General features: G+C 55.6%; 1 protein-coding gene across 8 annotated transcripts in view; it reads left to right on the forward strand.

The window, feature by feature from the left end:
- The window catches only part of TMEM164 (transmembrane protein 164), a 177,148-nt gene extending 167,315 nt beyond the window's left edge, over positions 1 to 9,833 (forward strand). For 7 of the 8 annotated variants that reach the window (XM_030306214.1, XM_030306219.1, XM_030306218.1 and 4 more), the window contains 2 exons: positions 1,325 to 1,533; positions 9,083 to 9,833. In XM_030306214.1, the coding sequence (XP_030162074.1) occupies positions 1,325 to 1,531 (207 nt within the window). In that variant the 3' untranslated portion in view covers positions 1,532 to 1,533; positions 9,083 to 9,833. Of the gene's footprint in view, positions 1 to 1,324; positions 5,705 to 9,082 lie in introns of those variants that run through there. The other variant, XM_032592171.1, reaches the window with a different exon arrangement.
- Positions 9,834 to 10,063: the final 230 nt, after the last annotated feature.

Here is a 10,063-nt window from a genome sequence, read left to right on the forward strand (position 1 = left end):
CATTCTGGGCCTACTCCCAGGCCCCGGGCTGTGTGGCCGGTGCAAGTACAGTGTTGGGGGACTCCCATGGCATTCTGGGGTGTTCAGACCCGCCTGGAGCGTGGATGATGGCTGGACTCAGTAGTTGAGTTATCCAGAGTCCAGAATTGCAGAGTGCATGGGTGTCTATTGGTGGCAGAGTGAGGAGGACGAGCTCGAGGCTGGGGGTCAGGAGACCTGAGGTCAAGTCCTGGCCCTGTCACCGTTCTGGGTCACCTCACCCTCGAGGGCAGAGAGCTCTCCACTCCTCTGTGACATGGTACAGACGCCCCCAGGCTCCCCGAGAGGTGCTGAGGACTTGTCTCTAACGTGAACAGGCTTGAAGGGCTTTGGAAGGCAGGTGCCATGGCCATCCTCGGGGCCAGAGTGGCAGGTCTGGTTTTGTGCGTGAGCGGCATTAGCGTAGCATCAGCTGTGTGGAGCCTCGCGAAACCTGACAGGACTATGGCACAGGCCCGATGTCACCCGTGCCTCTGTAGAAGCAGTCACTTTCCCTTCCCCACCTTGGCGTATCGCTGCTCTGCTCTGGTTTGCCTGGGGGGCAGTTTGAGCTCTTTGCCAATGGCGTGAATGCTTCCCGCGCTCTAGGAAGGAAGCAGTATGACGTTCACACTTACTCTGACCGCTCTCTACTGGGACTGCTTGATTCCAGAGGGGTCAGTGTCCTCGTGTCACCACACATAACCATGCTCAGTCCCACCTCCAGGCCGCGCCTCCTCTGAGGAAGGCACCATGCACTCCATTCCTCTCCATGACCCCCATTCATCTTTCATGAGTCCATTCAGGGTGCCACCTACTTCATGAAATCTTCTCTGAGGACTCGGGCCCCATGCTGTACACTCCTCAGTTCTCCTGGTGGGGAACACCTGGCGCGCACCGTCTGCTCTGAGGTCAGATGCGGTTGCCCATGCCAACGCGGTTGGCCTCCAGTTAAGCGGAGGCAGGGACCATGCCATTGACTGTTCGGTCATCCCCTGATACCTCTCTGGGTACTAGGCTCATAGTAGTTGCTTAGGAATGACAGCAGGTTCTAGACCCAACCAGAAGGCAAGACTGAGCAAAACCAAACAGCTTTTCCATTGGATGGCCTCCCCCATCACCTCCCGAGGGCTCTAGCCTTGACCCACTCCAAAACCCTAGGGCAGAGAAATCCCACTATGAACAGGTGGGGATTTGTTAATCCCTCCTTGTTTAGTCCCCCAATAGGTAGAGATGGCTGAACTGGCGGAAGCCAGAGAAAGCCTCAGGATGGTGAACGCTCACTCTACCTCCCTTATCCCTGCAGGTCACCGAAGTGAATTTGAACAACATGCTGTGTCCGGCCATCTCAGACCCATTCTACGGCCCCTGGTATCGCATCTGGGCCTCGGGACACCAGACTCTCATGACCATGACCCACGGGAAGCTGGTCATCCTGTTCTCATACATGGCTGGGCCCTTGTGTAAATATCTGCTGGATTTGCTCCGGCTTCCAGCCAAGAAAATAGACTGAAGGTGCTTGTCTTTTTTTTTTTTTTTTTTTTTCCCTGAGGAAGCAAGTCCTGACTTGACTTGGAGAACACCCAGTTCTTGATGAAATCATGGGGAGAGGGCAGTAGGATGTCTGGTGTATTTCTCTTTCCCTTCTCTCTGTCCCTTTCTTCCACACTCTTCCCTCCCCAGCTCTTCCGCCCAGGACATCTCCTGGGCCTGAGGCATCATGCTGAGGGTGGGATCCTTTCCCCTCCTCTTTGGCTCTTTCTCTCTGCTCCTAGTGGCCTTACGTGGGCGAAAGTAGTCAGTGGCTTTCACTCTGCTTGTTGGTGCTTTCATGACAGCTGGTTGAGGGGACGGGGACCAACAAGCAGTAGTTCTTTTGTTGGCATTGAGGTGATGAGATTGGGTTGGGTTTCATTTCTCCACTGCCAGGGACCTCCAGGCTTACGCCAGGGTCCCCTTTTGTCTCCAGCACAGCCCCCACCATGATGGGACCGAGGCCTTGTTTCTATACCAGCGGCATGCCAAGAGCCAAGGGATTTCCCCACTCATGGCCAAAATAGAACCTGCCAGAGTCTTCCCATTGGTGTCCCATGACTCAAAGCAAGCAGCCAACTAGCCACTCCCTCCAAGATGCTGCCCTGCAGTGGAAGGTGGGGGCACTACCCGACCCCAAGGCTAGATTCTTCTGGGGGTAGAGAGCTGTTGCAGTGGCAAAATCCAAAGTGAACAAGTTTAAAGTCTCCACAGCTCCTACTTGGCAGGACCCTGGGTCCATCCTGCCTGAGAGAGCTGAGAAGTGACCCACATCCCAGTGAGAAGTCAGCATAGAAATTAATCAACAGAAGTGGTAACTTGAGAAAACTGTGATTTGAATCATATGCTCCATTTTAGTTCAATGTTGATAACAGATGCCCTTTTAATCTTGAGTGCCCCTTAAATGTTTCTCTCTCTCTCTCTCTTATTTTTAAAAGGCAGCTTCAGGGAAGAGTGAGCTGGAGTTGGTTGGGGTTTATTTTATTTTATTATTATTATTATTTTTTTTTGTTTTTGTCAGTTTGTTTGCTTCTTTGTTTTTGGATGTTTGAGTTCAGAGAATCCTTGCATCAGGGCCTGTCTCTGCGGGGGCTCCTGTCCATCCGTTTCATGCTTTTTACGGGCTATGTCAGCATCCTGGGTTTGGAAAGATACAGATCCTGCCAGTGTTGTTTCCCGAGGGCCAGGGGTCATCACTGTAGCCAGATTCAGTGCTGAATTGTTTAGCATCGGGTGGGCATCACACACTCCCCTACTCCCCACCCAGCCCACCCTCGAAGCCCCTGTGTAGGTTGGAAGGGAGGTGCCAAGCAATCAGATCCCCATGGGTACAGGTTCAAGTGCTTCAGAAGAACACCTTCTGTTGAAAGACTTGAACTCAGTCACACATGGAGTTGAAGGAGGGAGCCAGTGCCTGGGCATTTGCTGACTCCTTGTGGGCTTCAACTAAGAACAGGTTTGCTTCAGAACAGTAAAAGCTGGTTCAGTGACTTCCTCTGATGGCCCCCGTTCTCCTCTCCCACTGTGGGCAACTGGGAGGCTTTGGGCTGGGGTCCCGTATTTCAGCTGTTACCATATCAGACCCAGGTTGAGCGTCGGTGTCTCAGTGGTCGATTTTAGCAAATGGACCTAAGGAAGGCAGCAGAGTGCAGAAGAGTCTCTTTGAGCATGGTGAGGCCCCAGAAGCCACACCCAGGAGGGACTGCCCTTCTCCAGTGGCCTTGCTAGCCTGGAGGCCATCAATCCCCAGGGTGTGGGGGAGCCAGAGAGAGCACACCTACTACTCTCACTCCCCTTGAGCTCCTCATGACGCACAGCCTTCATTTTCTGCCGTCTTGGAGGGTCCGGCCAAATCTTTTTAGTGACTCTCACCCTGGGGTCGTCCTCTGGAAGGGGGCCCCTCTGGAGCAGCTAGACTCACCCTGCCCACTGTCAAACCGCTGCATGTAGGAATGGCTGGCGAGGAACTGTGCGAGGCCTCGGTGCCCCTTGGCTCGTCACAAAAGGGAAGGTTGGAAGGAGGTCACGGGAGGAGCCCCTGGGGGCATGTCCTGTCCCCTCCCAGAACAAGGAATCTCTCTGCAGGCAGATGGTCTGTGCTGCAGCTGGGGGCCCGCAGCCTGGGTGTGGCAGACACTCCTCTTTGGAATGCCACCGTGGCACGGGGAGTCGGCACTCCCTCTCTTCCTCTCCGTCTCAGTGGCATGGCACAGGTTGCCCGTCAGCCCGGGCTTCCCTGCGTCAACATGCCTTTGCCCTGGCTCCAGCTCAGTGCCCCATTCGGGCTGATATTCTTTTGCTGGGAAGGAAAGAAGAAAGTGACATCCCGGAGGCAGCTACATGTGTCCAGGGAAGGGGGAGGTTGGAGGGGAGGTGCAGGACTTCCAGGGGGCCAGGCCAGCTCAGAAAAATATAGGCAGAAGGAATAGAGAGTGAGCCCTGTCCACAGGCTGCGTGTGGCATCGTGGCTTGTGTGGGAGGTGCTGGGGCGCTGCAAGTACCTGATGTGGTCTGTAGCTCACTCTTAACCTTGGGCCCAGCCCATGGTGAGAGGTGACCTGGGCACCCCTACAACAGCCTGCCTTGGAAGGTGGCCCCTGTGCCAGTGGGCCCGGGCTTCCCAGCTCCTGCCGAGGGCTTTCCTGGCAGGTGCCAAGGAGGTTCCCCAGCCACCTTGGCCAAGTTTCCATATGCCATTTGCCAGCGTGCGGGAGCTCGCTGCGTGCGCGCGCGTGTGGGTATCTGAGAGAGTGTTCGTGGAAGTGGACAGTTTCTTCTCAAACAACCCCAGGAAGCGAAAGGAGGGCTTTCCGAGCCCCCAGGTAGTCTTGGCCAAGGATCTGGGCCAATGATAAGAGTCCGCTCAGCTGGCCAACTTTGTGGCATCAGCTCAGAATAGAAGAGATGGTCACGCCTGCTTGCAGCCCCCTCCCTCTTCCCAGGTGTACACATTCCTCTGTCCTCTCGCAGGGTGGTCTGGGGTTCAGTGGGATGGTCGGCTTCCGTCGCTGTCTGGTACCTCCAGGCTAGCTACCAGATCACCCCATTTTGCTGTAGCCTCGCTCAGGGTTTTGCCATTTGTGCTTGTGTTATGTGAAGTGGGCACAGCTCCCCACCGGTAGCAAGTTGTCGGTCTGTCTCTGTGCCCCAGGGCTGGGGCTCAGAGGTAACGGAAAGCCCTTGATCTCCCCCCTCCCTCGGCCAGAAGGACTTCCCTGGGTTTGTAGGCGTTGATTCAGAGTCATATGTCCTCTCTGGGAGATTGACGGGGAAGCTGGGGAGGAATGACAGTACAGGCCCAGATGCTGGTGCTGGTTTGCATAGGGAGGGTGTCCCTCAGGCCCTGGCAGGATCGGAGGCAGGCCCCAGCCTGGGGAAGGTCTTCCCACCCCATGGCCTGCCCTGCCCTGCCCTCTCTGAGGGGGTTAGAGTCCACGAGACGGAGTGAGCCGCCTTCTTCTGAATATAGAGCGAGCCAGTACTGTGCTCAGGAAAACCTAGTCACTTGTCGCTGCTCTGTCTGTGACGTTTTTGTACACTGGTTTGCTACTCCGGGCACGAAACAAAAACAAAACAAAGTCGTTTCAAGCAACACTGTCGTTTTGGAAACTGGCTTTTCTTTTGGTGTGCGTTTTGTGTTCTATTCTAAGGAATTCTTCATTTATCTTGGTGTTATTGTGGTGGAGAGAATAAGATAGTCTCATTTTTGCCAGGAAATGGGCACATGCCTCTGTCCCCGCCCCCATCCTTCCCCATTTGCTGTGCACTGGGCAGATCCCTCCTGTCACGTCCCATCCCCCCACTCCCCCACTGGCTCCCTTTAGAACCAGTCTTTGTGGCCTCCTAGACAGCAGTAGGGAGAGTGCCCTTGCCAGGCTGGTTCTTGGGTGGCCCTGTGCCCCCACCAGTTTTCTCACCTCCCCGGGGCATCTTGTAATGTATTTTCCTCTGTTTTGTAAAACCTTCTGATTGTGCCGAAATGGTTTCTGCAGTCACCTTTAGAAATAAGTGGTCATTCATTTGTGTGCTTAGCATTCTGAACTTTCAGTCTTAGCTTTTTCTGTTGTTGAAGATCCCTGAGCGGTCCCCTCACCATGGGACTTTACTGTTCCAATGTTTTCTTCATTTACTCTGATTAAAAGATTTATGAGAACCCAGGAGTCCTGGCCTTCCTTTCCCAGAACCTTCTTAGAAGCCCATCTGCTTCGAAAAGTAGACAGAAAGGGGCCACTTGTCCTCCACACCATGGAGGGACCGCCAAGGGGCAGCTGGCGCTGTGCACAGCTTTGCCCCGGGAGCCCTGCAGCTGGCCCTGAGCTCCATGCACTGCCTGCTTCTGCCGGGGCTGCCCCGGACGCAACAGGCCTGCTTGCTTTTAGCAGGGACTGTCTTCTGGGGACATCTGCTGGCTTCCTGGAGCCCCACAGTGTGCTGGGCCATGTGGCGTGACTGCTCTTAGAGGAGGTAACTTAGAAACCTGACATGTCCAGGGCCATCTTTCCCGGGTTCCCCGAGGGCCGGCAGGTTCCGTGCCAGAACTGTTCAGCACAGGCAGACTGGCCCGTGGGGTGGGGGTGGAACACTGTCAGCCCTGCCCCTTTGGGAACATTCCACCTGCCTTTCTAAAGCCACGCACTGAGCAGCCCGTGTTAACCGTGAACAGGCCAGCCTGCCTTTGTACCAGACAGAGGCCCTACTTGGTGTTTTGCTGCTTCTCGAAGGGACGCAGCTAGCCAACGTTCCTCCCCCCACCCCCCCCACCACCCCCGGTGCAGGTGGATCAGCTCGTTGGCTGATAGTTGGGCACCCAGGCTATCAATGAGGCAGGGGCCTGCAGTCCCAGGCTACAGAACCACTAGCTTGGGTCAGGCTCTCCGGCCGCCCCAGGCTCTCCACCTGCAGAACAATAGTGTGCGTGGTGTGGCGCTAAGTCCCTCCACACGCATGACCTCCTGTAACCCCCACAGAGGCACACTGAGCTGACTGGCAATGCCCTCTCTGTCAGAGAAAGCAGGCTCTGGGCGGAAGGAGACGCTGGCATGCAAAGGCAGTTTCGTTAGACTCTAAAGCCCATGGGTTTTGCGCTCTCCCTGGACGCCGCTGCCTGTCTGTGGTGCCCGGATTAACAAGGCAGACCCCTGCCCAGGGCTGCCCGCGCCCACCCCGAGAGGAATGGGTGGAGAGCCAGGCAGTGGTGTGCAAGGCGAGAGAGGCAGGGGAACCCCACGAGTGTGCGAAGCAGAGAAGCCAAACCCATCTTTTCTTGTGACCCCGGTGAGCCCCAGAGCGGAGCTGAGAGTGGACGCGAGGCCAGGCAAGAGCTGGCCCAAGGGGCAGGACAGAAAGTGGCTGCTGGAGGGAGGTGAGGACAATTGGTCACGTGGCCTTTCCGTGTGGCTCCCTTTTCAGAAAGAGCTGTTGGGGGCAGCTGGGTGACTCCGTCAGTTAAGCGTCCAACTCTTGGTTTTGGCTCAGGTCATGATCTCATGGTTTGTGAGTTCGAGCCCCACATCAGGCTTCCTGCTGACAGTGCAGAGCCTGCTTGGGATTGTCTCTCTGCCCCTCCCCCTCTCATTCTCTCTCTCTCTCTCTCTCTCTCTCTGTCTCTCTCTCTCTCTCTCTCTCTCTCTCAAAAATAAATAAATAAATAAATAAACTTAAAAAAAAAAAAAAAAGAAAGAGCTACACACCAGTGACCTAGGCCATGACCTTCTCTCCCCTGGCCTAGCGAGTCTGCTTCCGCCCGCCGCCTCTGTTCCAGTCTGTGTCCTGTGCCGCAGGCGGCAAATGCACATCTGCCTGCATTGCTTCCCTGGGTCCCGCAAACAGCTTTCGCTTCATCTCCTCTCCCCCACGCCTCCCCCCTCCCCCGAGAACCATACACAGGGAGAGAGACCCTTTGCTCCAGCCCACTTTTCACGAAGTAACATTTTCCGCTTCCTTTTCTCTTTGTGCGGGTTTCTCAGCTCCCCAGTCTCCCTTCTTGTCCAAAGGCCTGAGCTCTAGTGTCCACTCCTGGGCCAGTCTTCCCTGAGCTGCAGTCCGAGTTAGGTACTTCGGCTTGGCTCCTGCAAGCACCCGGCACTCACTGTGGGGTGCCATGCACCCCCTTGCTAGGTAATGCATTCTGGCTCCCTGTACCTCTATAGACTGAGCTCCTGGAGGGCAGGGATGGGGTGTGATTCGTTCTCCAGCCCGTGGGACAGGACCTGTTCCATAGAAGGTGCTCAGTGAACACCAATCTTACCCAGGAGTGCTGCCAAATGGCGAGAGGCACCACTGTCACCCCAAGGAGAAACCTTGCCACGCAAGCTGTCACCCATCCCGTGCATCCGTGGGTTCTCCCGCGTGGAGCCATGTGCCTTCGTTTGCCCAGGTGCCTTGAGCTGCAGCCTGGGGGCCTCCACGCTGAGCCTTCCCTGGACCCCTGGGTGGAGGGTGGGCAAGGCGTCCGGCTACGTTTCTGGATCCTTGGGAGCTGTTCAGTCCCCACCAGGGTCGTCCCCCCCCGCCCCGTTCCCTGGGGGCACACGGGTTGGTGTTGACACAGCCAAAGCCCCGCCTGCCCGTGGAATATGTCCCCTATCCCTTGGCGGGGGGGGGGGGGGAGGGAGGGGCTTGGGGTGGTTACAGCGTGATCCCCCCAATGAATTTTCCCCTTGTCCTGGTTTGCCAAGGCCGGTGGAGAGACGGAGCTACAGACGTCAGTCTGACAAACGCAATGGCTTATTCAAAGGATGTGTGGTTTGCTGACCTTGGCAACAGGCGAGGCCGGCCTCGTCCAAAGTCAAGGACTCCCTGTTACTGCCTGTACCCACCCCTCTCCCGGTCAGCATTCGCCCGGCATCCAGAGTGCACATCTGGGGTGTCTGAGCTGCCTGGCAAGGAGGTTTAAGTGTCTGCCAGGGGCGCGGTAGGGAAGGCTGCTCCTGTTGCTAATGGATGACCCGAAGGGCTCTGCCGCCCACAGCTGACTTCTAACGTCAGTGCGGCACCTCTGGGAGTCTCACAGCAAGGCAGGTCTGGGCAGGGAGGTTCGACACTTCCTCAACAAAGCTCTGACAGGTGACAGGGCCGGTGGCACGGGCTGCATAGGTGTTCTTCTTTCCAGCGAGGCCTCGAAAACCTTACCTCTGCTCCAGCTACCAGTGCTCCCTGGTCTCTCCTGCCTCCTCCTCCCCCTCCCCATTCAAGGGGGCCACCGGGGTGCCGCCTGCTCTGGCTGGCCCTTCAGCCATTCGTTTCCTACTTTCCAGGAGTCTCAGGTCCCTTTACTAGTCAATCTGTAGAAGACGACCCGGGGCTCTCCGGTCTCCTGCCTGCTGGGAATGGGGGGCCTTCCTGTGCCCCTCCAGGATACACCCCTGGAGTTCGAGAATGTGGGAGCTGACAGGATACTCAGGCAGGAGCTCCTAGATTTTCCTGCGTATTAGGATCACCTGGGGAGCTTTCATAAAAAATCCCAATGCCCAGGCCTCGCCCCAGCTCATGATTCAAAGCAAACTTTTTTTGGTTTTGTTTTTACTCGAAGCTTCCAGGTTGTGAGTCATCTCTTTGACCTGACCCTCTACACCAGTGCCTTTTAAAAATAGAAATATTCAAGGCCTACCAACAAGTAGGAAGACTAATACCTAAATCCAGCTCAAGGAGAAGAACGTTACCAATGCCGTGGAAACCCACCCTTACACCGGAAATTTGGAGATTGTTCCTCAGAGCTTCAGGGAGCCTGGAGAAGGTCCTTAGGAGCCACCTCGGGGGGAGGGATGGGTGGGAGCAGAGTGGGTGAGGCGCTGATCTTTCCCCTTGCTTCCCCCGGAACAATTCTGGTTTTATTGTTTTGTACATTGAGGTCCTGTAAGTAATTTCATTGGGAAAGACATTTAAAAGTCACTTATTTCCACGCTCACTAGTCCTGTCTCCACTCTCCCCTGGATAGGGGTTGCTCTGTAATAGTGATAGGTGCACTTGGCCAGGTCCTACCTCTCTGAACTCCAAGGTGGCTGTGAAAACCACCAGTGGGAGGCGGGGGGGAAATGGCTTTATCAAGTCCTGACCGATGTCAGGGGGCTCTGTTTCCAGACAGTGCAGTTACTCTGCATGTTCTCAGTGCACAGACATTACTTGGGGTTTTGACTACACTCACCCACTGTGCCTTAATGTGCCCCATGTGGTTGGGGTCTCTGGGGTGTGGAGGAGACACGATACCTCAGTAATTTAAAGAATGTGTCTGTGTTTCATTGACTCTAAGACCTCTCCCCACACCTTGTCTTTTTTTTTCACACTTTAATGCCTCTAAATTTGGGATGCATATGGGGTGCCTGGGTGGCTCAGTTGGTTAAGCTTCCGGCTCTTGACTTTGGCTCAGGTCTGATCTCACGGTTCATGAGTCATCAGGCTCTAGGCTGACAGCTCGGAACCTGCTTGGGATTCTCTCTCTCTCCTCTCGCTCTCTCTCTCTCTCTCTCTCCCCCCCTCCCCAACTTGCTCTCCATTCCTCTCTCTCTCTGTCCCA

This window comes from Lynx canadensis, chromosome X, assembly GCF_007474595.2.
Source record: "Lynx canadensis isolate LIC74 chromosome X, mLynCan4.pri.v2, whole genome shotgun sequence".
Taxonomy (NCBI): Eukaryota; Metazoa; Chordata; class Mammalia; order Carnivora; family Felidae; genus Lynx; species Lynx canadensis.